The sequence below is a fragment of the Leguminivora glycinivorella genome, chromosome 22 (genome assembly GCF_023078275.1).
Source record: "Leguminivora glycinivorella isolate SPB_JAAS2020 chromosome 22, LegGlyc_1.1, whole genome shotgun sequence".
In the NCBI taxonomy this organism is placed as follows: Eukaryota; Metazoa; Arthropoda; class Insecta; order Lepidoptera; family Tortricidae; genus Leguminivora; species Leguminivora glycinivorella.
Window position 1 is genome coordinate 3,806,219 of NC_062992.1, and position 27,649 is coordinate 3,833,867.

The window sequence follows — 27,649 nt, forward strand, 5'->3', positions numbered from 1 at the left end:
TCGCCCCCGAGCCCCCTTTGTTTGCTCTTAAAGGTCACAAGAAAACGCTTACCCAACTTATCTTAAATACTACGTTGATCTTTCTTTCATGCGGGGGGCTTCGCCCCCCGAGCCCCCCTTTGTTTGCTCTTAAAGGTCACAAGAAAACGCTAACCCAACTTATTTTAAATACTACGTTGATCTTTCTTTTATGCGGGGGGGCTTCGCCCCCCGAGCCTCCCTTTTCGTTACTCTTAAGGGTCACAAGAAAACCCTAACCCAACTTATTTTAAATACTACGTTGATCTTTCTTTTATGCGGGGGCTTCGCCCCCGAGCCCCCTTTTCGTTACTCTTAAAGGTCACAAGAAAACCCTAAACCAACTTATTTTAAATACAACGTTGATCTTTCTTTCATGCGGGGGCTTCGCCCCCGAGCCCCCTTTGTTTGCTCTTAAAGGTCACAAGAAAACGCTAACCTAACTTATTTTAAATACTACGTTGATCTTTATTTTATGCGGGGAGGGCTTCGCCCCCCGAGCCCCCTTTTCGTTACTCTTAAGGGTGACAAGAAAACCCTAATCCAACTTATTCTAAATACTACGTTGATCTTTCTTTCATGCGGGGGGCTTCGCCCCCCGAGCCCCCCTTTTCTTTACTCTTAAGGATCACAAGAAAACCTTAACCCAACTTATTTTAAATACAACGTTGATCTTTCTTTTATGCGGAGGGCTTCGCCCCCGAGCCCCCTTTGTTTGCTCTTAAAGGTCACAAGAAAACGCTAACCCAACTTATCTTAAATACTACGTTGATCTTTCTTTCATGCGGGGGCTTCGCCCCCGAGCCCCCCTTTGTTTGCTCTTAAAGGTCACAAGAAAACGCTAACCCAACTTATTTTAAATACTAAGTTGATCTTTCTTTTATGCGGGGGGGCTTCGCCCCCCGAGCCCCCCTTTTCGTTACTCTTAAGGGTCACAAGAAAACCCTAACCCAACTTATTCTAAATACTACGTTGATCTTTCTTTCATGCGGGGGCTTCGCCCCCCGAGCCCCCCTTTTGTTTACTCTTAAGGATCACAAGAAAACCTTAACCCAACTTATTTTAAATACAACGTTGATCTTTCTTTTATGCGGTGGGCTTCGCCCCCGAGCCCCCTTTGTTTGCTCTGAAAGGTCACAAGAAAACGCTAACCCAACTTATTTGAAATACTACGTTGATCTTTCTTTCATGATTCCCCCCTCGAGCCCCCCCCCCCCCTTTTTTTCTGTTCTTATCTGCCGGCACCATCATCAGGCCTTGAAACCTAATCGTAGTCATAGTTCATTACAAGACTTTTCTAAAAAGCCCAAAAACAGCTATGATACGATGTTCCATCATGTAGTTCCAGTTCATATCTTCCGGCTCCATCATCAGACCTTGAAACCTAATCGTAGTCAAAGTTCATTACAAGACTTTTCTAAGAAACCCTAAAACAGCTATGATACGATGTTCCATCGTGTAGTTCCAGTTCATATCTTTCGGTTCCATCATCAGACCTTGAAACCTAATCGTAGTCAAAGTTCATTACAAGACTTTTCTAAGAAACCCAAAAACAGCTATGATACGATGTTCCATCATGTAGTTCCAGTTCATATCTTCCGACTCCATCATCAGATCAGCTCAACAGTACCATATTATTGTATTGTCATCGGAACTACATATAGCTGCCAATTTTCATTACGCTACGACTCCTGGAAGATGGTTAAATTAGCTTCCTTAGATTCCATTACATACATAGTTACATACACGACGACCTAATAAAAGCGTGTTAATAAAAACCGAGCACCTTGGTTTTTTTTCTAAATATGGTTTTTTTTCAGATGAACAAATAATACGACAATAACGGTTTTTCGTGAGTTGCAACGTGTTTCAATAACAATAACGTACATTTTAATTCAGTATACAAACGTTTATTGGGGAATCCCCGATGCGGCGTGTAGCGTGGAGAGGCGGTGGTGTAGCCAACAGTAAATAGTGATAACTACAAACTACAGATTTCGTAAATGTTACTTTTATTATTACAATTTATTACAAGCCTATATTGTGTCCCACTGCTGGGCAAAGGCCTCCCCCTTAGATTTCCACTCGTCCCGGTTCTGGGCGATCTCCGGCCAGTTGTTGAGATACACGTCCAGGTCATCCCGCCATCTCCGCCTGGGCCTGCCAGATCCTCGTCCGTTTTGCGGCATCCATACTGTGGCTACTTTAGCCCACCTCTGTGGATGCATACGGCAAACATGGCCTGCCCAGTCCCATTTCAGCTTGGCGGTCTTGACTCCAACATCAATAATGCGTGTTTTTGAGCGCAGCGTAGAGTTTCGGATTCGGTCAATCCGTTTTACTCCTAAAATGCTACGCTCCATAGCTCTTTGACAAACCTTCAATTTGGTCTTTTGCGCCTCGGTGAGTGACCACGTTTGAGCACCGTAGGTTAGGACAGGCAGGATGCACATGTCGACGAGTTTCCGTTTCAAGGTCAAAGGAAGGTCACCCTTCATCAGTTCCTTCATAGACCAATAGCTCCTCCACGCGTTTTGAATCCGTCTTTCGACTTCTTTTTCTTGTCTATGGCTGAAGGAAACTAATTGGCCTAGGTACAGATACTCGTCGACATAGTTTATTGCCTGCCCGTCTACCTCGACCCTACGTTTTGTGCTGTTGGTCATTATCTGCGTTTTGGTCCTATTCATTGTAAGACCAACTTGAAGGCTTGCTGAGCTTAGGTCTTGGAGCATTATTTGGAGTTCTCGGGCTGATGAGGCAAACAGGACAATGTCATCGGCGAAGCGAAGATTTGTTAATCTTCGGTTTTCAATGACAATGCCTTTGTTTTCCCATAATGCCGCCAAGCTTCTAAATACCTGTTCGAGGGTACTTGTGAAAAGTTTTGGGGATAACGGGTCTCCCTGTTTTACGCCTCTTTCGATTTTGAACGCCTGACCGGAAGATTGTAATTTTATATTGGCGGTACTGCTATTGTAAATGGACGTGAGTAAATTTATGTATGTGGGTTCTATTTCCTGATGATGAAGTGATGTAAATATGGACTCGTGAGTAATACTGTCAAAAGCCTTTGTATAATCCACAAAGGCTAAGTATAAGGGTACCTTATATTCGTGGCACTTTTCTAATAACTGGTTTAGTGAATGTAGGTGATCAGTAGTGGAGAAACCGGGACGGAACCCGGCCTGTTCAGGGGGTTGGTGCTTGTCTAGTTGTCCAGCAATACGACGTTCTATTACTTTGATGAATGCTTTGTACATATGGGATACCAGACTTATAGGGCGATAGTTGTTAATATTGCTCTTGTCGCCCTTTTTATGGAGCAATATTATGTTGGCGTGGGTCATCTGTTTGGGGATTTGTCCGGATTTTAGTATGCTGTTAAATAACTTTGTTATATGTGGAAGCAGTGTAGTTTTACCTAGAATTAAGCATTCAGTACTGAGACCATCTTCTCCTGGGCTTTTCCCAAATTTCATAGTTCGAAGGGCCTGATTTACTTCGTAGTCTGTAATTGGGTGGATGTTTTCTGTACAGATGTATGGATTGGAAACGGTGGCAAATTTGTTTGAGTTAGAGTAAAGCTTTTTATAGTAATCGGTGCATATTTCTAAAATTTTATCTCTGCTATGTTGCTTGATGTTATTTTCATCCATCAAACTGTTTATCCATGACTTTGTTCCTTGATGGATTCCCTGACGGGCTGTTTTTAGTGATGTATTTTTGTTTAGTGCTGTTTTAACTGCGGTGGTATTAAATGTTCGAATGTCACGTCTGATGCTACGTTTTACCATTCTGTCCAGGCTATTGAAGTCTTGGGAGGCTATAGATAAATGCTTCCTTTGTTCAATTAATTCTAGTGTATTGTGCGAAAGTTTTTTATGTCTATGGTTATTGGTTTTAATTTTGTTGCTAGCAGATCTTACGCAATGTAGGATTTTCTGGTACTGATCTTCTGTGTCATCGGCGTCAATGGTAAGTGTTTTAAATTGATTCTGCAATTCTAAATTGAATACCTCATAGTTGTTTGTTATGTTGAATCTGTCGAGGTTCTTAATTCGGGTTAGGAAAGTCTTTTGACGCAAAATTTTGAATTTGAAAGCTAGTTTTGCACGTACCGGTCTATGATCTGAACTGAATCTAATTTGGTTTATTGTACTTATGTCATTAATAATGTCTAACTTGGGAGCCAATACAAAATCTATTTCATTTTTGTGGATGCCATTTGGTGACGCCCAGGTCCAACGTCTCTGTTCTCTTTTTCTAAAATAGCTATTGCAGACCTTTAACCCTTGTCCAAAAGCGAAATTAAGAAGTCGTGTCCCACGTTCGTTTCGATCACCGAGTCCGTGTGGCCCTGTAACTTGTTCATCACCCGCTTCAATTCGATTGCCCAGCTTTGCGTTAAAATCGCCGATCACTATATTCCAGGTACCTCGCAGCTCCTCACAGGCTTTGTTTAATGAGTCATAAAACTCTTCCGCTTCTTCGTTTGCATATGAAGATGTAGGAGCGTAGGCCTGAACTACAGTAAGCGTATAAGTTTTTGTTAGTCTAAACTTTAATGCAGCTACCCTGTCGGAGTACCCCTTAAACTCTATTATGTTGGTTTTCCATTTTTTTGCAACTAAAAATCCTACCCCGTTTCTACCGCTATTAGTTCCATAATGATAAAAGATGCAATCGTCTCTATCTGTGGTTTCCTCACCGGGTCTTCTCACTTCTGAAAGCCCTATTATGTCCCATTTAATATATTTTAGAGCGTTTTCCAGTTCCAAAAGACGTTCATCCTTTAATAGTGTGCGTACATTATATGTAAGTATATTGAAGTTATCAAAGTCCATATTTCGTGCCATGTTAGTTTGACGGTGAGGAGATCGTAACGCCCGGGGATTCTTAGCACCCCTGGCCCCCAGAGTTGCTTGGTTACCGTCGTCACCAAGTCTCTGGGTTCCACCGGGCCTTCGGGGCCATGACGGGGAATTCGACATTTCATAGGGGGGGTTTGGACCGTAAGCCCACCACGCTGGTCCAGTGCGGGTTGGTGGGTCGCCCTTTTATAAGACCAGAAATTAAAGTTAGTTGATTAAATTCGTTTAATAATTAACATTAAGTCTAAAAAACCGTATAAAAGTATTAACTACTTTGCAAATTTTGAGATTACGTACTTTAGAAAAAAAACATACTCCAGAAAAAACCGCCTTCAAAAATAAGCACGTTACAAAACACGGAGAAACTAAAAAGCAAAAAATAATAAACCTTTGAATTCAGATTTCTTATCGTATTGCAATAATCTAAACATCCAAATTATAAACAAATCAATTATTTTTGTGGTCGGTACCAGACTTGTTCGTCGCCTTGCTATTGCCTGTTTGCCCCACCCAACCATACACAGGCTGGTACCGACTCCAAAAATAATTGATTTGTTTATAATTTGGATGTTTAGATTATTGCAATACGATAAGAAATCTGAATTCAAAGGTTTATTATTTTTTGCTTTTTAGTTTCTCCGTGTTTTGTAACGTGCTTATTTTTGAAGGCGGTTTTATTTTTTGTTAAAAAGTTAATTTATTTGTTGATTTTTAGTGGTTCCTAGTGATATTATATGTATCAGTCCGAATATATGTACAGTAGTGAAAGAATTATCCTTTAACTCCTAACCATTGAGGAGTTGACCTTCCATCATCAGCTCAGCCACATAAAATTACTACCGTCAGGCGTAAATACTGGTGTAGGTACCTTTGAAAAATACACTAAAAACATTACATTTGCCTATAACATTTGAAGAGTTCCCTCGATTTCTCCAAGATCCCATCATCAGACCCTGAGTTGGTGCCAATGGGACCATCTCGGGGTTATACCCGTTCGATCAAAAAAAAAATTTTGAAAATCGGTCCACGATTCTCGGAGATATCGAGTAACATACATACAAAAAAAAAAAAAAAAAAAAAACATTCAGTCGAATTGAGAACCTCCTCCTTTTTTGAAGTCGGTTAAAAAAAACTGTTTTTTTTTTCATGTTTTTTTTTTCAAGCCAGAAAAAAAACCGTTTTTTTACAACCCTAGCCGCGTACCCAACATGCCAATCTCTCAGTAGACCGGGACGCAACTTTCACTGTTACACAAAGAAGGAAGATATGTGCTCGAGGGTAGGAACATGAAGTGTTTCGTTGTAGCAAAACTAGCACAAGCGATGGTCATCTTGGCTATGCCGACAGTTTTGGAGTAGAAGTCATACTCCGCTCTCCACAAAGCAACTCTCAAGTCCTGATTAGAAACTCGTTCATATACTTACCTATATTTTATTTTCACAAAACGACTAGTCGTTCAGAGAAGGATGATGCTAGGAGAGCACATAATAATTGTGAGGAAATGAGTATGTGTATAATATAAAAATAATATTCAGGTACCTAAATAAAAAAGAATGATAATAGCTGAAGCGTCGTACTTTTGTAATATACTATAGGTAGGTATCGCATAAAGTTTGTAGCAAAAAGGAAACTTTACGTAGGAAGTACGATTTATTACAAATTAAAAAACGGAAATATTTTAACATTTCCAAAAAAGTATGCTAGTAGCGCCATCTATGAAAACCACCCTACAACGTTGCACAGAGTTGTATTGCATATTACAGCTACGTGAACAAGGAGGTGAACCCTGTTCTAGTTAGTCCACGATCACACAGATGGCGCTATTAACAATAGCCATTATGTTTTTTGCTTTCCCGCTTTGTTTGAAATTATTTAATGATGGAAATATAACTTACAGTTCTGTAGGTCCGCTTCTGGCCAGCATGCTTCCCTGGTCGACCTTCTAGCTCCACGTGGACGGTATAAATAATGTCGAAGAAGTTTTCAACTATCGCGACTTTTCGATACACAGGCTCTTGATTTGGAGCATTCTGAAACAATAGGAAACCAAGGTTATTAATGAAATAAAAGAGCCCATAACGATTCGTTTAACAGTACCTAACCTACGTATGAGATAAAGGAAACTAACGTGTAGACTTTTAGAAGGTTTTATTCTATTTAACCTGAATCGTGTCGATCAAGTGTCGATAGAAGATATTACAATTTTAACATTTAATATAATGATAGCACAAAGTTCCATTTACACGAAGTTGATATCAAATACCTAATAAAATGCTCCGAAAATACAACTCAATGCATCAAATTATTGCTGCTAACGACATCTGTTCATCCTGTATTACACTTCCGAAACTGTACAGCAACGAACATCTCGTTCCGCTACTCGCCGATAGATGGCGTAACCGGTATCTCTTGGAATTAAATTCGTTATCAGCTGTTATGTACCTTCAATTTCGGCACTTGCTGATGATAAAGTAATTCACTCAAAATATACAATTTTTCTTCCGCCTGCCTTTACACTCCAAGAATGATTATTAGTCTGGTAAAAAAGGCAAAAGTTGAAAAATAACATCAGTTTTAAGATAAACGGACTTCGACGACGACGGTCACCTACTGGGCCACTTTCGAAAAAGTGTGTGTGGCTGTTTGTTTGTCCGCCTTGTCCGCCTTACACGGCAAAACAAAGCGACAAATTGACGTGATTTTTTAAGTGGAGATAGTTGAAGGGATGGAGAGTCACATGTCACATAGGCTACTTCGTCTCTTTCTAACGCGAATCCGCGCGCAAAAGCTTAGTTATCAATAAATGAGACAGAAGGGTCTATTGGACATTAGCATGTCGAGCACCTTTTAACAATTTATTAAAATCTACTTTTATGCAATACAGGGTTTTAATATCCAATGTTTCTCTATAAGTACATACATATAAGAGAAAGCCTGAAAGTTGTGATGCGAAGGGACGAAGTCATGTGACAAGGAAGATATCATTCATTTATTTCATTTGAATGTGGTGGAAGGAAGTAACGGGAGAGGAAAACCGAGGAAAAGATGGATGGACTGTGTGAGAGATGATATGAAACGGAAACAAGTGAATGATGAGATGACGGGCCATAGAGGTTTGGAAGAGGAAGACATGCTGCGCTGATCCCAAATGACAAAGGACAGGGGAATGATGATGAATGATAATGTTTTCCTATACCTTTAATCTTTTTAGGGTTCCGTACCAAAAAGGTACAAACAGCGGCCCAGATGCCGCTGGGGAGACAGTGTGGTGGCGGATCTACGTCAGCTACAAGCCGATAATTGGCAGGAAGCTACGCAGGATCGGGATAAGTGGCGTGCTCTCGTTTTGGAGGCCAAGATCATCTTTGGATCACAGAGCCATATTAGTTAGTTAATCTTTTCAGCTAGGCCGGTACGGCAGCTTCTCTCACACACATACTTATGCCGACAAGATATTAGTGCTAAGCACTAACACACTGCTTAACTAATTAGGCGCATAAATAACGTGGACAGCAATTAGTGCGACACCAGGCGGGCAGCGTCGCGAGAAGGTAATTAGGAGTAGAGATGGGACGAATATTCGGCATATTCGAGCAATTGAAATGCAGCATCCACATATATTTGATGAACATTCGTGGTGGCGTTTCTTCAATTTCCCTCGGATAGGGAGATGTCATCACGAATATCACGCCAGTGTCACAGCATAATAAAGAGTAAGTACTATCGTAGCCAGTCAGTGTGTTACATCTATAAGTAAGAGAAAATCCGCTAATTTACCGCGATATTTTAAAAATTAGTGAATTTTTATGGTTCCGTAGTCAACTAGGAACCCTTATAGTTTCGCCATGTCTGTCTGTCCATCCGTCCGTCCCTCCGCGGATAATCTCAGTAACCGTTAGCACTAGAAAGCTGAAATTTGGTACCAATATGTATATCAATCACGCCAACAAAGTGCAAAAATAAAATATGGAAAAAAAAAATTATTAGGGTACCCCCCTACATGTAAAGTGGGGGCTGATATTTTTTTTCATTTCAACCCCAACGTGTGATACATTGTTGGATAGGTATTTATTATTATTATTTATTTATTTCGTGTAACAGAGACACATATTTTGTTAGTACATACATGAATGAAAGTGACAATTAATTAAGGGTTAGTAGGAGCCTAATCTAAAATATTTACATATAAAAATGAATATATTTAAAAATGAATAAGGGTTTACTAAGATTGTTTTTTGATAATATTAATATTTTCGGAAATAATCGCTCCTAAAGGAAAAAAAAAGTGCGTCCCCCCCCCTCTAACTTTTGAACCATATGTTTAAAAAATATGAAAAAAATCACAAAAGTACAACTTTATAAAGAAGAACTTTACACAGAAGTAGACCTTTATAAAGACTTTCTAGGAAAATTGTTTTGAATTTGATAGGTTTAGTAGGTTTTGAAAAAAATACGGAAAACTACGGAACCCTACACTGAGCGTGGCCCGACACGCTCTTGGCCGGTTTTTATTTTAATAAAATAATACCTTTTGATCATAATCCGTTGATTTACATTTAAGTTACTATCAACAGTGTCCTATATTCACAAGTTAATGCACCAAAAATTTAATCTTAGCAGACTTTGTTCTTTGTTAGTGGTATTGCGAGGCCGGCCGGGTCGAGTGAGAGTCCAAACATTAGTATTCTGCCAAATCCATTATTCGAGGAGGAGAGGAGAGAGAAAAATTCGGTCATGTACGGGGCCGGATATTCGGCATTCAGCCACCACTATTCGGGGCATCTCTAATCAGGAGTGTCCGGGCGTAATTACGGGCTCGGCGTGGCGGTCGCTTAGCATTTCATGATTGCCTGGTGCAAAGGTGTTTCTAACTGAGAGCAAAGCAGACTTTTTTTAAGCAATTTTATGTGCAGTATTTTTATTTCTGCAGTTTCTGACGATGTTTCCAGTTAAAGTTGTCTGTCTTTCTTTGAAAAAGGCTTTTTTCGAAATTTTTAGAAACAATATTGTCTTGGTATTTTACGAGTACTACAAAGAGTTGGTATGATGGCACCACATCGTACATGATAGGGATGAATGGAGAAGTCTGTCGGAGGCCAATATCCACTTGCCACCTTACTTTATTATACAGAGTGGGGCCTGTAACAAAGGCGAAGAATTGAACTGTAGGCTATTCTCCTTATACTGATCAACATTTGTTCAGTGACTTTTAAAAATTATGAAGTCTTTAAATTTTTAATTTTTCATACAAAATAAATATTAGCTTCAATGTACGCCATTATTGTTGTCATTGACGTTGTCTGTCACACTTTAGACTTAACAGAATTCGCAATACATTACCTCTTAGAAAAAACTTTCAAGGGCGATAAAAATCAAAATACAAGTTATTTTTAAAAGTCGCCGAACAAATGTTGATCAGTATAAGGAGAATAGCCTAGAGTTCAATTCTTCGCCTTTGTTACAGGCCCCACTCTGTATGTATTTAGCGTAATAGGCATAACCCAAAAGTATAAGTACCTAAGTATTGTAAATTATTTTCAAGATGATACTCAACTAGAGTTTGTTCAGAACAGAAGAGTCGTGGAATGTATTGGACCCCGTACATTTCACGATTCTTAAATTCAAGGTACTTCTGTTACTTAGAACTATGACGTATGTAGATAGTATTAAGTATATATCAACGCATTGCAATAGAGACTGAACGCACTATTATAATATTCTGTGGCCGAAAGCATTAATTTGTATTTCAAAATTCTCTTCGAGAAAATTAACTAAAATAATCAAACGAATAGCCAAGTAACGCGGCACTTCTGTGCTAGCTCGGATAATAATCCCAGCCTCTAGCTACCCGAGCCACTACCATGATTTTTAACACAAATATAGGAAGGACTGTTAGGGACCGGCCACATCTATGCGTCGCGTGTCTCGGGGCGCGCAACGGACGTCCGCGCCACGCCGCCTGAATGTAATTAAAAAAACGTCTCCTCAGTACATTTTGTATAGGAAGGACGTAAGACGCGCCCCAGGTGGCGTGGTGGCGGCGTGGCGTTTTTTGAATTACATTCAGGCGGCGTGGCGCGGACGTCCGTTGCGCGCCCCGAGACACGCGACGCTTAAGCGGGAACGCTGGCTTAGGCATGATGCCAACGTCCACTTTTCATCATCGCACCGCTCGCCATCGACAGGGCGCTCATCCACACACCTTGCAACCTATGGTCGCGTAACGTGCGGTTTCAGAGGAATTTCCTCCCGCGGACGCTCCGGCTGTGGAATGAGCTCCCTGCCGAGGTATTCCCGATGAACTACAGTGTCGGGTTCTTCAAGAAAGGAGTGTACAAGTTTCTAATGGGTCGGCAACGCGCATGTGACACCCTTTGAGTTGCAGGCGTCCATAGGTCACGGTGACGGCTTTCCGTCAGGCGGACCGTGTACAAGGAAACATGCAATGAGCTTCACGGTTTCGAGAAATGTTTTCTAAACAAAAACGTTAAATTCTCAATTGTTCTTTTCCCATTTTTAGTGTAATTTCTCCATTCCTTTTTTTAATGTAATATTTGTTTATTCCCATAAATTATGTGTCATTTAATTATTTGTCTTTCTGGTACCTTGTTGTACATGTTGCTGCATTTGTCACCCTCATCTCTTTTTTCCTCTCATTCACTCAAAGGTGGAAGAAATCCCTCAAAGGGATAAGTTCGCCTTTGTACTGTTATTTACTGTAATTACTGTGTTTTTTGTTATTAGTTGTACAATAAAGAGTTTACTACTACTACTACGTTTTCCCGACCGAAACGAAAACTCGTGGTACAGGATCTGGCTATAAATTGCAACGCTACTGCTCAGGGAGCAAAAACACTTGCCAGGACCGACAATGTGGAGAACCTAGCATTAGCTATACTCGGGGTTGCGGGCGGCAACGTTTGTGAAATAGGGAACATGATAAGAACTTCTGATTATGTAAAAAATCAGCTTTCATAAAAAAAAACTAAATCAAAATCGGTTCATCCGTTCGAGAGCTACGATGCCACAGACAGACACACACACAGACAGACATACAAACAGACAGACAGACAGACAGACATACACACAGACAGACACGTCAAACTTATAACACCCCTTCGTTTTTGCGTCGGGGGTTAAAAAGTAAAACAATTAGCTAACATAAATACAAACAATAGTAAGATAAGATAAGATAAGATTTATTGTCAAAGCTGTGTAGGTACATAGTAAGTAAGTACCAGCAGCGGCTGGTCCGTACAAGCCGATTCCCACCGGCTTGCCTAAAATTGATTACTAGTAATGTACCTATTAATTTTAAGGTAGGTTTCGTTTTGCTCAGTGTTGCCTAGCAGAAATTTTCACCAGCCGCCACTGGTAAGCACCTAAATTTTTTGCAACTACGCTTTATGTGTCGTTGACAAAACATTGATGGCTTTCTCGAAATGAATATTTCTTAATAGAAAACATAAAAGGACGTTTTCTATCAGCGTCGTAACAAAATATGTTTTGATCGTATGAAAAAACCTAAGAGCTACTTTAACTAGCAGGGTCGCAGATCAAAACAATCTTTAAGCCTCATATCCCTCATGGCGTAGGTCCTTGCAAGGATACCCAGCAAACATTTTAGGTAAAAATAGCTATAAAACTACCTATTATAAGGTCGCAAATCTGACAGTGACGAAAATGAGTTACCTCGAATCGACGTCGAATCCACGTGGAGTCGACCAAAGTGGGAAAAAAAAGCACGTGCCGGCTACGTCGATTCCACGTAATTTAAGTGATTGCGACCTAATAGTCGCGCAATAGGTAATTTTTGCTTTATATAGTTAAGGTGGCACTGTTTTGTCGACAAACATTAAAATTTAATAACTAATACTCCAGACTTCTTGTCGTCTTTAATACCTAAACGATTTCCTCATCCCCTGCAAAGAAAACACGCGTGCCTTACAGACTAATCTAATCTTTCCAGGGTGGCTAGCCGAATGGCACAATCGCTCACGAAACGCTCACGAAACGAAGCGCTAGTACTAGATATCTATCTCTATCGCGCTTGCGTATTGGCGCGACAGAGCCAGCGGCGTATTGCTTTCGTTTGGCGTCGGAGAAATGCCATTCGGCTACGGGGCCAGGGAATCCAGGGGCGTAGCGTAGCGGCTCCGTATAATCTGCTCGCAATTCTGCGAACGGCGTCGCTTGGCAGAGCGGCCCGGCCCGGGCCGGTATCTGCAACTAATGGCCTATGATGGCCCATGATTGCCACCGACTTGCTAAACCTATAGTTTGCTGGGCTACCGACTCTCTAGGTTATTTTTATGGTTTTGCGATTGTAAAGTGTATTGATGAAAAGATCTTCTTAGAAAAAAAGACCGATGCTTTGTTTCTAATCTATCTACATAGCGGCTATCCTTAGATGCATATAATACATATAAATAAGAACGGCGTCGCCCGGCAGAGCGGCCCGGGCCGGTACCTGCAACTATGGCCCATGATGGCCCATGATTGCCGCCGACTCGCAAACTGTAGGTCGAAGACGTAGACGAGATACCTAGATTAGGTTAGGAGAGACCTAGGTTATAAAGTTACGATTTTAATGTAAAATACCCTATAATGGACGGTGATGCCATTATGGACAAAAAAACACAAATCCTTAAAAATAAGTATCTAAAATTAGTTTCTAAAAACTGACGGCAATGTACCATAAACTAGAGTTGTAGAGCTGTTTCATTTTGAAGTTTCAATTAATTCGGTTATTTCTGAAGGATTTGGCGGCAAGGTAAAATTCACCAGTTTACTGAAAAAAATATCGATCGTGCGTATCGGCGCGACAGAGCCAGACTACCTTGCTGGCGTTTCGGTGACGTTTCGCGTCGCAGAAATGCCATTCGGCTACGGGGCCCGTTCACAAACTACTTTATAATCGTCTGTGAACTTGCCTCGACAGGAGATGTTCCTAGAACTGAGAGACGTTTCAAAAAGCATCATGTCACCATTAATATGTGCAACTTTACTTCTAATTTAGGTCGAACAAGTTGTATATACGACAATTCACGCAACTCAATCATCTTCTCCTTAAATTATTAGGTACCTTTTTAACTGTTTCGGTACCATATCGATCGCAAATGCTGTCACTGAGACACTAGATTTTAGAGAAAAAAGTGAAATAGAAATCAATAGTTTTCGTAAAAGTGGCCCGCTACCGCGCCCGCCTCCGCTCCCGCTACCGCCTATGCCGAGCCCCGCGCGCCGCTATTGCGCCTTCCCGCCAATTAGCGAAACGCCGTCGTCATTCCGCCGCCATTCAGGCACTCACAGACATGTCGAGTAATAGTACACCCCAGACCAAATATAATAACATTAAAAAATAAGCACAATAGCCCGTGAGATTACAAAACGACCTTCGGTTTTCGGCTAAAATCGTACGTAATCGTAAAATGGACATTACACTTAGAAAGCTTTAGTGCATGCGTGCTCAGTGAAAATGCTGCTCGTTACGAAGGCGGAGCGAAGCATGTCGAGCGATTTTCGACTATTTTTACGTGAATGACCCTATTTTACATGTTTAACATGTGAATAAAGGTAATTTTGTAAGTTGTTATTAAATAATCGATGGAATCAGGCGTTACTTTACGGAAATCCATGTTAATCTCATGTGTTCTTGCACGTTATCAATTCGCGGATTAGCAAAGGAACGTTCTAGTTTATGAGTTGTTATTAAAAAAATTATACTGCCCTGTTAAGCCGAGTGGATCTCAAAACCAAATAAATGATTTTGAAAATCGAACTGTCAGCTATAAATACTGAAGTATAAGTTAGCTATGGATTTCCGTTTGAGGTAGCTCTTTTCAGCTTAGGAGGGAGGGAGCTTAGGAGCTACTTATTTACTACTTTTTATATAGAAGCTTATTGAATTAATATGAGTCTACCCTTGACCACGGACGTAGCGTCATGTCCGAAATCTCGAGTTAAATATAAACGTAAGTTTTACGCAATTAAGTCCCGTTTTAATTTAATCATATGAGTGAAGATCGTGTTAGTTGAAATCAATATAACATGACACGTTCGTGAGTTTTCGTGAAGATACGAAGGAAAAAACTTGGCACTGGGTACATCTGTACTGTACATACATTTTCACATGCAACCTCTATTCCGATATTTCCGATATACATCTGTGATGGCCGTCACTCTCAGGCGCCATTGCCGCTCCGAGGCGCCTTTCCGAGTAAAAATAAATTGTACAAAATATTGCTCGAGAAACTTGCGTCTTTATTATTTTGAGTCTTTGGTAAGAAGTTATGTTTAATTTAGCTACTTGCTGGTAGAATAGGCTAGTTTCCTATTCTTAAAATAATTGTTATTTGTTATACAAGGGGGCAAAGTTGTATTTTAACGCCAAGTGTGGAATTGAAAAACGAGCAAGTGAAAGGATTCTATAGTTGAACCACGAGCGAATTTTTCCCCTCACTAGCTCGGAAACACGTGTTTTATCCTTTAATACCAGCGGGTAAAACGCATTTTATCCACTAGTGGGTAAAGTATTTTGACCTTGAATAAAGTCAAATTAACTGCTTTAAAATTGATAAAAGTAGGTAAATCTGGTAATAAAGATGATTTACCACCTGTTGGAACTACTGGAAGCAGTGATAAACGCATTTTTTGCGTTGTAGTTTCCTCGATATAGTGAGGGGAAAAGTTTTGTGTTACACTCGGGTGCAAATGTATTTTACTTCTCGTGTGTTAAAAAACTCGCAAGTTCAATAAGTCAAAGAGAAAGATATAAAGTAAACCACAAGTTAACCCCCCACAGTCGACTTCGACGACACCCATGGTAAGAAAGGGTAGTGAAATTCTTACACGGGGGGCTCGTATAACAACAGTTTGAATTCACCATGAGGATCTTACTGTAACAGTTTAGGGTTAAGTATTATCAATACCTATCATACATAATCACTTAACTTAGTCATTATAAGTTTTTTTGCAAAAAAAAAACATTTTTGGCACAAGCTTTTATCACCGACTGTACCTTTCTTTCAACAGTCAGATATATACTGCTCTCCGAGACGTTTCTAAAAACCCCTTACTCGATGGGGATACGACGTTCCATAAGTTCCTATGACCAGCTTTCTGCTACATAATCAGAGCAGCTCCATGATACCATAATATTGCATTGTCACATGATTTACATTTATGTGTGCAAAATTGCAGCTCAATCGGAAGCCGGGTCAAATTTTTTTTTTTTTATTATAAATGGGCTTACTCTTGACCACAGACTAGCCAAAGGCAAAGACGTGGCCTACGATGGAGTGAGCTCGCCCAGAAGATGCCTGTTCACTCTTGATTTGAAGGTTGCCGGGTTATATGAGCTCCAAAATATTTTGCTTCTACGTTTTGACGCACACTAAGTGAACACTAACATACTAACAAGGCAAGTTCAATAAAAGCTTGTAAAAAGTCAGCTCCAAAGAAAATCACCAAAGAGACTCCATCAAACGTCACACAAAAGCAGTTGTACTTAAATATTTCACCGCCGTAAATCAGAAGTTCTCCGCCAGCGTCTCGCGACCACCTGTTGCCGCCGATATCGACCTAATCGTGCTACGTGGCGTTCCTTGTCTAAAGGATACTCATGCTTCATGACTAAGGGCCCATTTAGACGGTGCGAGAACTCGCATGCGAGTTTCATTACATTGCGGTATTTGATGACTGCGCAAACTTGTATGTAACCTCAACAGTGTGCAATGTAACTAAAATCGCATGCGAATTCGCACGCCGTCTAAATCAGGCCTAATTGATTATGCCTGAAGCTTTCGCATGCATCGGACGCATTTAGGATTATTTGATTGAATTGAACAGAAAGTCACATAAGTGCGTCTCGATCACAAAAATTAAAATTTTGAAAAACCTCCGACCGTGACATAGTAGACCGATTTTCATGAAACATGGCTAAGAACACTCCCGACTAACTCAGCTTTCAAACAAAAAAAAAATCTGAATCGGTTCATCCGTTCGGGAGCTACGATGCCACACACACAGATAGACAGACAGACAGACATGTCAAACTTATAACACCCCGTCGTTTTTGCGTCGGGGGTTAAAAATCGTCATCCGAGGCGAGTGCTAGTTTTAACGTACCATGGTATAAGCAAATAAATGATTTATGAATCATAAATCATAAATTATGATTTATGAGAACTGCTAGCTGAATACTATAAGTACTCGTTGACGCTAAATGCCGATGTCTGGCTCTGTCGCGCTCGGAAGATTCATAGAGATGGATACCTATACAACGATACTATCGAAAGCGTTTGCGCATTTGGCTACGGAACCGGGTTTAGTCACCGATATACGACTTTAAAGCGACAACTCTGCACCGAAATTGCTAGAAAATTTACGATTATGCTTAATGACTTTAGCAGTCTAACTGCATAAGTGTGAGTAAAACAATTCTTACACAAAAGAAACCCCCTACAATACAAGTCTCCCGGGCACCGGAAGTGGGAAGAAACCGCAACTTCCCGTCCACTTCTTACAACCGGAAGTCGTGCCGACGATATTGTCCTTGGGCAAGTAATTTAATAAAAACTATAAAAAATCACTGTAGATCTTATGAGTATTTCAATAAATAATGAATAACATCGTAATATGCATATTTACATAATAATGTATAATACAATTTTATGAAATAGTTGGGTCATATTTTTCAAAGTTGTCCGCCCCACTTTTTTTGTAACATGGGTATATTTTACGCGATTCATACTCAGAATCGAGAGCTCTTTCGATCCTGATAGGAGAAAAAAATGTCCCAAGATTTCCATACATTTTTTCGAACCTTCCATTCCGTTACCGCCATACAAAATGTATGAAAAAATGGGAAAAAACCTTGGGACACTTTTTTTCTCCTATTAGGATTAAGAAGCTCGCAATTCTGAGTGGAAAACACATAAAAATTTCCAAATCCAAAAAAAATGGGGTGGACAATTTTGAAAAAAATTACCCAATTAAATATCAATATCAATATCTAGTGATTTTGTTGAGTAGTTACAGAACGGAAGTTTACTGATCTGAAGCATTGTTCGATCCGCCATTTTTGATGCTGACCGTACTGTATTCTGTAGGCACGTCCAAAAATCCAGATTCAAAACATTTCACAAAAAAAGGTTTTGATTTATTAGACCGTACACAGACAATGGCAGGCGTGCTCCGAGCGAATGTCGAATGCGCCATTCTCCATGCCCGTTGCCCGCTCCTGCGTCGATATTTGGTTATTGGTGGAAATGTATGAGAAACCGCAATGTCACAGTTTCGTTTTCTTTCAACCCCTTATTTGCCAAGAGTGGCACTGAAGCTTTTTAGGGTTCCGTAGTCAACTAGGAACCCTTATAGTTTCGCCATGTCTGTCTGTCCGTCCGTCCGCCCGTCCGCGGATAATCTCAGTAACCGTAAGCACTAGAAAGCTGAAATTTGGTACCTATATGTATATCAATCACGCCAACAAAGTGCAAAAATAAAAAATGGAAAAAAATGTTTTATTAGGGTACCCCTCCTACATGTAAAGTGGGGGCTGATATTTTTTTTCATTCCAACCCCAACGTGTGATATATTGTTGGATAGGTATTAAAAAATGAATAAGGGTTTACTGAGATCGTTTTTTGATAATATTAAAATTTTCGGAAATAATCGCTCCTAAAGGAAAAAAAAGTGCGTCCCCCCCCCTCTAACTTTTGAACCATTTGTTTAAAAAATATGAAAAAAATCACAAAAGTAAAACTTTATAAAGACTTTCTAGGAAAATTGTTTTGAACTTGATAGCTTAAGTAGTTTTTGAGAAAAATACGGAAAACTACGGAACCCTATACTGAGCGTGGCCCGACACGCTCTTGGCCGGTTTTTTTTTTTTTTTAGTATGAATAGGCAGACGTTTGACCACGATCACACCTGATGGTAAGTGATGATGCGGTCTACGGTGGATCACGCTTACCTATGAGATACCTATTTACCCTTGCTTTAAAGAGACCTGGATTGTACTCATGTGGGAACACAGACTCAGGCAGGGCATTCCACTCCTTGGCGGTTCGCAAAATAAATGTTGAAATAAATGTTGTTGCTTTAGTAGTTTCATGTGTTCTGCCTACCCTTTATGGGATACAGGCGTGATTGTATTGTATGTATGTATGTATGGGAAAGCGTAAGCGCATGCCTAGCACATGATTGCCGTGAGAGTATGTCGCCACGAGATAGATGACACGTCTATTTCTAACTGTATTAATGACATAAGGACGGGTAGTCTATCTCGCGGCGACATACTCCGCGGCAATCATGTGCTAACCCTGCAAAAGTCAGAAGAGAAGCTGGCAAATGAAGATACACTCTACACCTGAAAATTATGTGAACCTGTCCAATATGCGCATAAATAATAGGATAGATAAGGTACAGAGGGGCAAATCTCGACTGGGGGGGGCAAATGTAACTGGTCCATTTTCCCAGAGCTCAACGAGGGTGCGGTGTGCTGATGACAGGAGGACTTACGGAACTAACTTGTTCCGTCTATTGTCCTTTGGAGTCGTCGGCAACCCGAACCCTCCTTGGAACTTGTACACTCCTTTTTGCTGTGTACTTAACACAGCAAAAGGGAATGTACAAGTTTCTAATGGGGTGGCAACGCGCATGTGACACTGTTTGAGTTGCACTCGTCCGTAGGTTACGGTGACCGCTTTACATCAGGCGGGCCGTATGCTTGTTTGTCACCACGTAGTATAAAAAAAAACCGTGTTTTGCAATGTTTGTTATGTTTGCGTCATTAAATAGAGTGTCCATCGGATATATATATTATGGTAGGCGTGTACACTGGATACATGTAGAACTCAACATCATAGTGTAATAATGGAAAAAATAGATTAGTTACAATTGTTCCCCAGTCGAGATTTGTCCCGCCTATACCTTATACACAGGTTACTGTTATATATACTTTATCTTTAAGGTTACTGTTAATTTAACCGCCAGCTTGGGGGGTTAGAAAGAGACAAAAGTAACTTATGTCGCTCTCCATCCCTTCAACTATCTCTACTTAACAAATCTCGCCGCTCCGTTTTGCCTTGAAAGACGGACAAACAGACACACAGAGAGACACACACAATTTACAACAATATTAGTATGGATGTCGCTTGGTATAACTATAATAAATAACTAGATATTGTATCAAACAAAATCACCGATCGATTTCACCGTCCAAGCGAATTTCGTAAAAACCTCGCAAAGTAACCGTTTAACCCGTCCCGTTCACTTGACGCGACCCGGGCGTCTGTTTGCCGAGCGCCTTTCATCCTGTTTGCGGATCCTACGCTTTTTGCAGCCTTCGTTACTGCCGGGAGTACCGGGTTAGCCGACGCGACATTCGTTCACGCTTCACGCTACGATCGAACGAAACTCAGTCCGGCTACTCGGGCTCTGTCGCGCCACTACAGCGCTGCACGCTTAGCAGTAGCACCACAGAATATATAATAGTACAAGTACAGAAGGCTCACTCCTTTGATGTTCACAAAACGCCGCCATTCTAAATTCTAACCTACATTAACAAACGGACCGCACGCGTGCAGACGACATTGAATTCTATTGCGCCGCGCGAAGGTCGTCGCCAGTGAATGGGCCGCGAATTCGCGGCCGCCGGCATGTACTTGTAGCGCGGCGAAAGGATCGCGGAGTGAGCCGCCCCTGGTAGCACATGATTGCCACGACAGTCGACAAGCGACAAAACACCGCGACATAGAGCTCTCACGCGAACCGATAAACCGCTCTCTCGCGGACAAATGTCAAAGCGAGAAATCTTTGCCGCTTGACAGTTCCACGCGGGATACTCTCGCAATACGCAGCATGAGTGCACTTTGTGCACACTTTATAATCATGTGCTACTGGTATATGGTAGACAAATGCACAAACGTTCACGATAATATCGCTTTCGTAGCTAGCTATCTTTATCGCTCTTCTGAATTGGAGCGACAGAGAGCGACTGCCTTTAGAGCGGCGTCTGGTGTCAACGATTGCCATTCGGCTAGGACGGCAGAAGCAATAGAGAGCGCAACGATACGCTTCCGAAGCGTAAGTGATTGTGTCGTTGGGTAGGTTCAGCGAAATTGCTAACGTCAGACATAGCTGGTAGCTGGGACCTAAAATTACAAGGATTATTGCGAATCATGAGAATCTTTTAAAGAAATTTCCCTTAGAACCTTCGAAATTAGGAGCTCTCTATTGCACACCTCACCATAGGAAAGGAACAATAAAATTTGCAGTAAGTACACAGCAACAAACACAATCAAGCGCTACCCGTCAAAATAGAATCAGTGAATTTAAATGCTACTTACAGACTTTATAGTAATGAGTTCTATGACGTCACTTTCAACATTTTTAGAAGATTAGAAATGTGACGTGTGGTGACGGGTTAAGAATTTTACCACCCCCTTTCTTCCCGTGGGTGTCGTAGAAGTCGACTGGGGGATATGGGTTAAATTGTAGCGTAGGCGAGAGGCTGGCAACCTGTCACTGCAATGTCACAATTTGGATTTCTTTCAACCCCTTTTTGCCAAGAGTGGCACTGAAACTTAGCAGTGCATGTGCTCTGCTTACCCCTTTATGGGATACAGGCGTGATTATATGTATGTATGTATGTATGTAGAAATCCGCATTCTATGAATACTTTATAGTTCTCAATTAAACTTTAACTTATTCTCAATTCCACAAAAATGATAAGCTAGCGAAAAAACCCAGCCTTCATTTTGTTTCGTCTAAGACAGAAAAGTCGACAAAACCAGGGCGCCATCACGCCTCGAACGACCGCAATTAACAGCGGCTACCAGGCTCGCATAGCCGAGGCAACATAAAGCGGCCCCGGGGGAGGCCGGCGATACGAACAGGCGTAAACAAGCTTAGGGATGTGACGTGATCGATGAGCGATGACGTTTGAGCGAGGGTGCTTCATATTGAGCTAAGAGTACAAGTTTTTAAATAAATAAATAAATAAATATTGGGGACACCTTACACAGATCAACTTAGCCCCAAACTAAGCAAAGCTTGTACTATGGGTGCTAAGCGACGATAACATCCATGACTCAGGAACAAATATCATCAGTGCTCATCACACAAATAAATGCCCTTACCGGGATTCGAACCCAGGACCGCGGCTTAGTAGGCAGGGTCACTACCGACTGAGCCAGACCGGTCGTCAAAAGGTCAAAAGGTTTTGAGGCCATGTTTCGGCTTACTTTTTGAAGCCGTAAAACGTATCACAAGTAGCAGATTAAAATGCGGCTCTTAAGTATCTGCCATTATCTAATGAAAAGAAACAGATATTGTTTATTCCTAATTCCACAGAAATTTCTAAAATTTTGCCATATAGCGTTGTCTGGTCTAAGACAGAAGCCGACAAAACTTCCCGCAATTATCAGAGGCTACCAGGCTCGTATAGGCGAGGCGAGCATAAAGCGGCCCGAGGGGAGGCCGGCGATACGAACAGGTAAACAAGCCTAGGGATGTGACGAGATCAATATGTTGACAAGTTTGAGGTAAGAGCCTACCTATAAGTATTTAAAGCGGTATAACCTACACCAACATCCGGCGTCAAAACTAGCACATGAACTGCGTCATAAATATAGGTAAATACCTATCCATAATAACAATAAAAAGAGATTGGCATAATATAATCTATGTGACGGATATATTTGAGGTCTGATATATTATAAGTGTAGTAGTGACAGCAGGCAGCGGAATTTTGAAATTTTACACGAATATTTTTCGAAAGATTTTTTTAGTATTTATTTAAATGCTATACAACTTGACAAAAACACTCGAAATCTTTATAAATCTTTGGAAATATACATAGTACAGCGCTTTCATACTATCGATATTGAGTTAGTGAGGCGGCCGTACGTAATTGCGTTAGCGAATCTTCCGTCGGCCCGTAGCTCCGTACTGCGTACACCGTCTATATTACCCTTTCCACTGCGCTCTTCGTCGCCTGATACATTATAAGCGATGTTGTGAATAATGTAGACAGCGTATTTTTGAAAAAAAGTTTAATCTGTTTTCAATGATTTTTTATATATTGGTAAAATCTAAGAAATGGAAATGTAGGACAACAATAACGAGTAGGTAGTATGTATAAGGAAATAGAATAGAATAAACAAAAAAGTGTCATTAGCTGTATTATTCATGAATAAACAAACGTCATGTGTTTAATTTTTTTTATTAAGATGATTACGAATTATACGAAAAGTCCCGCGACTTTTTAACCGACTTCAAAAAAGGAGGAGGTTCTCAATTCGACTGAATGTTTTTTTTTTTTTTTGTATGTATGTTAAGGTGCGTTTAAACGGCGCGCGATAACGCGAGCCGAGCCTGGCTCGGCTCGTGATCCGGCGCGCCACGCGCCGTTTAAACAGCTACGCTCGGCGCGGCTCGGCTCGGCTCGGCAAAGTTCGCGCGATCCATCACTTGTCGGTTTTTTCGACACGGATCAAAGGCGCGCGCGCCATCTTCGGCTCGGCTCGTGTTAATACGCGCCGTCTAAACAGATGGTACAAAGCGGGCGACGACGGAAGTCGAGTTTTAAGTTTTTTATCGGCGTTTTCATGTGTTCGAATTATGATGCAAAGCTTTAACGTATGCGGAATGAAATCTGGACAAAGTTTTGATATCGTACAGTACAGAGTAAGTAAATAAATAAACTAAAATAATGTATAAATGCCAGATTAAAGTTTACATATCTGTCATTTAAACTGGTAAGTTTCATGAGTATTGAATTCCTTTTCTCGAAATGATGGTCAATCGAGAAGGACGACCTAGCGAAACTGTTTGTAATTTCTACATACCAATTTTCTGTGACCGAATGCGTTTTGCGAGGAAAGTTTTGTAGGAAGGGTTAGAAGCTAACAGTCAATTTATAATATTTTTGCGTCCTTTTTCTTTACAAAAACTACCGCAACAAAGCGTGGTCCAAGAAAACATTACAGCATTGGCAAGTTTTCTGGGAGAGATTTGATTAAAAGAAATGTGGGCCCCCTAAGGCACAAAATCTCACAGAGAGCTCGAGACAGCATTCGAATGGGGCAGCGAAAGTGATAAAAATTATCTTGAAGACTTGAGTATCGATACACATTCAAAAAAAGTTAGGCCTATAGTCTTCAAAAATAAAATAAACAACTTTGAAAATGCTGCTACGCCGTTAAGTCAAAAAATGTAGAAAACAGCTGTTTTTGCATTTCTGGGTTTATGAATGACTAATAAGTAATAATATGTCGAGTAAATGGAATTTCACGACAAGAAAACTATTATTTTGAGAACACTAATGATCCTACGGACAAGAATGTGAAAAATATCGAGCATACGAAGCTTCTTTAAAAAGTTATCACATGGAAGATAAATTTGGACCTTAAAAAATGCTAACATTGGTTTTGTCGACACCGATGGACATAAAGTATCACAAGTTCTGTTAGAAGCCTCACATTGGCGAAAACTAACTCTTTTATTTATCGATATTCAATACATAATTAAAATCACGAAAGATATGTTATATTAGTTTTATAAGACATTGAATTTTGTCCAGATTTCATTCCGCATACGTTATTGAATTATATGAAGAGGAACCATCAATATGGAACCCAAAACATCTCGGTCACAAAAAACGCAACAATATAATAGGCTTGCGTTCGTATCTACACGGACGGCTCGGCTCGCGTAGGATCGTGCTACCTCGCGCCGTGTAAACGCACAGGCTCGCGTTCGTATTGAGCCGAGCCGCATCTACACGGACGGCTCGGCTCGCGTAAGATCGTGCTAATACGCGCCGTTTAAACGCACCTTTACGCGATATCTCCGAGAATCCTGGATCGATTTTCAAAATTTTTTTTTTTGATCGAACGGGTATAACTCCGAGATGGTCCCATTGACACCAAGTCAGGGTCTGATGATGGTATCTTGGAGAAATAGAGGGAACTCTTCAAATGTTATAGGCACATGTAAGGTTTTTTTAGTGTATTTTTCAAAGGTACACCAGTATTTACGCCTGACGGTAGTAATTTTATGTGGCTGAGCTGATGATGGAAGGTCAACTCCTCAATGGTTAGGAGTTAAAGGATAATTCTTTCACTACTGTACATATATTCGGACTGATACATATAATATCACTAGGAACCACTAAAAATCAACAAATAAATTAACTTTTTAACAAAAAATAAAACCGCCTTCAAAAATAAGCGCGTTACAAAACACGGAGAAACTAAAAAGCCAAAAATAACAAACCTTTGAATTCAGATTTCTTATCAGATTGCAATAATCTAAACATCCAAATTATAAACAAATCAATTATTTTTGAAGGCGGGGCCAGCCTGCGTATGGTTGGGAGGGGCAAACAGGTCTGGTACCGGCTTCAAAAATAATTGATTTGTTTATAATTTGGATGTTTAGATTAGGAATCTGATAAGAAATCTGAATTCAAAGGTTTGTTATTTTTGGCTTTTTAGTTTCTCCGTGTTTTGTAACGCGCTTATTTTTGAAGGCGGTTTTATTTTTTGTTAAAAAGTTAATTTATCAACAATTGTCAGCTTAGGCCCCCACTTTTTACGAAGTTCCATTTTCATCGACAATACAAACGAGTCAGAAGCATATGGCTTCCTTAATAAGCACGACAAAGGCAGCGTCTGCCTTAACCCCTGAAGCGATGCTATACTTAACTTCATAATTCAACTACTCGACTGCGCACCTCGCTGAAAGTACTAGTTACCAGGGTGTGTAGATACTGTAGAGTACGTTGTGGGACTTGTGGGTGAGAATATAGATATTATCTATCTATTTATCTATCTAGAGTAGTAGGAATTGAGCTGTAGCTATTTACTGGATGCTTGAATAAAATGTAAGTCAGTCAAAAACATATGTAAATATAAGTTAGAAAAAATCATGGGTAAATTAAATAAAGTTTATTGATTCCGAATTGGTTTCATTAAAATAGAAATAAGTATGTTTAGTTATTCACGCTAAAAATAAAACCACCTGCTCCACCTAGTAACTAGAAACGTTAGAAGTCAAAAAAAATCAAATTCCCGCCACGTTTTTCTTCATCTGGAAGAGATCGCTCTTCAGAAGCAAGGCTTATGAGGTTGAGTAATAAAGAAAATTTAAATTATAGGAATTACAATAGTGTTTCAGCAGATTATTTTCTAAGTCTAACTTATGTGCATATTTACTTAACAGTTAACACGTGCAAAAGTCCTGCTTCTGTATAAACGTTGTCAGCTTTTCACTTGTTAATGACTCTTTAATATGATATCAAACTGCGATAGTTCAACTCCCAACATCTCATTCCACTATCACAAGTATCACAACGAAAGTGCAGATCTTCCAAATTCAAAATAGCCAGATTGTACAACGGGCGAGTTCGGAGACTTGTGAGACTAGAAACTTCCAAGTTTCGAGTACACTGCTTACACCGGTCTTACATGTTACGTGCGGGACTATAGGGTCTTAGTTCGGGGTGGATTCCCGGGGGTTTATGTTGTTTTAATTATGTATGTTATCATTAACTGAATGTTATTCCATCATCTCCTACGGTAACTGAGGATGTAAAATCAGAAGCGTATTTGACGGTGTCTCACAATACGTTGTTTTGGCAATTCCACGAACTGACATAACTGTAATGTATGGCTTTGGTTTATTTATTTATGATGCAAGTGTTACTTTATCTTTTAAACTTAACTTTGATCCTTATTATATTAATATTGAATTATGCACCATTAACAAAGAAAAATGCAAGTAATCGGAAACGTACATTACTCTGTTACAGGGAATTAGCCGTCTCTTACTTAATTAACAGGTTTTATAAATTGTGTTGGAAAGTATTGTCTTAGTAAATATCAATGAAACCAAAATATGAAGCAGAAATAGATAACGATGTAAGCAGTAGAAGTGACACCCCCCCCCCTCCCCTTTCCCCCTCACTATAAACAGATTTATATACAAGGCAGTCACATCGCCAACAAACTGCATGAGCAGTTTGGCGAGGAACTTTAAAAATGTAAAATGTATGTTACCTTTAAATAAATTAATTAAAAAAAAAACATAACTCTGCAGCTTACTGTCCAACTCTATTCATACGGTCCATATTCGCAGTAATCAGATTAAGATTTCATGGCGTTTGAAACCGCAGCTTGTGGTGTATATTTTAATGAATATTACGACACTCTCGAGCTTTCTAGTCGGCGCAAAATGAGCTTAAGCAGACTAGTAAGAAAGTTTTAAGATTACAAGCAGACGCCATCATTTCAGTCGACACACTATCCACAACATAATGTAAATTGTAGCTCTGCAGTGTATCGCAAAAACTCGACAACATGTAGGTATATATGTGACTTTGGTCTCGGCTAGCATGCCCGCGCCGCGCCGGCTCGTTTAAACGATGTATGCATGTATGAATTAAATCTATTTCAGTTTATAACATGCCCGCGGCTTCGCTCGCGATAGAAAGAGACATAAATTAGCCTATGTCACTTTTCATCCCTTCAACTATCTACACTTAAAAAAACACGTCAATTCGTCGCTCCGTTTTGCCGTGAAGGACGGACAAACAAACAGACACACACACTTTCCCATTTATAATATTAGTATGGATATATTTGGCCAGTCTTTTAGTAGGTCTCAAGAGACAGCCGTGATTCCTGCCAATCCACAACACGTACTTCCACAATATGAAGTACCTAGTATCGCAAAAACTCGTCAACATA

At 40.3% G+C, this 27,649-nt stretch overlaps 1 protein-coding gene across 2 annotated transcripts in view; it reads right to left on the bottom strand.

Annotated features, from left to right (window-relative positions):
* Positions 1–27,649, bottom strand: part of LOC125237702 (nucleolar protein 4) — a 297,005-nt gene that overhangs the window by 174,788 nt on the left and 94,568 nt on the right. For both annotated transcript variants that reach the window (XM_048144860.1, XM_048144859.1), the window contains exon 3: positions 6,788–6,922. In XM_048144860.1, coding sequence (XP_048000817.1) covers positions 6,788–6,922 — 135 coding nt within the window. The remainder of the gene's footprint in view (positions 1–6,787; positions 6,923–27,649) is intronic.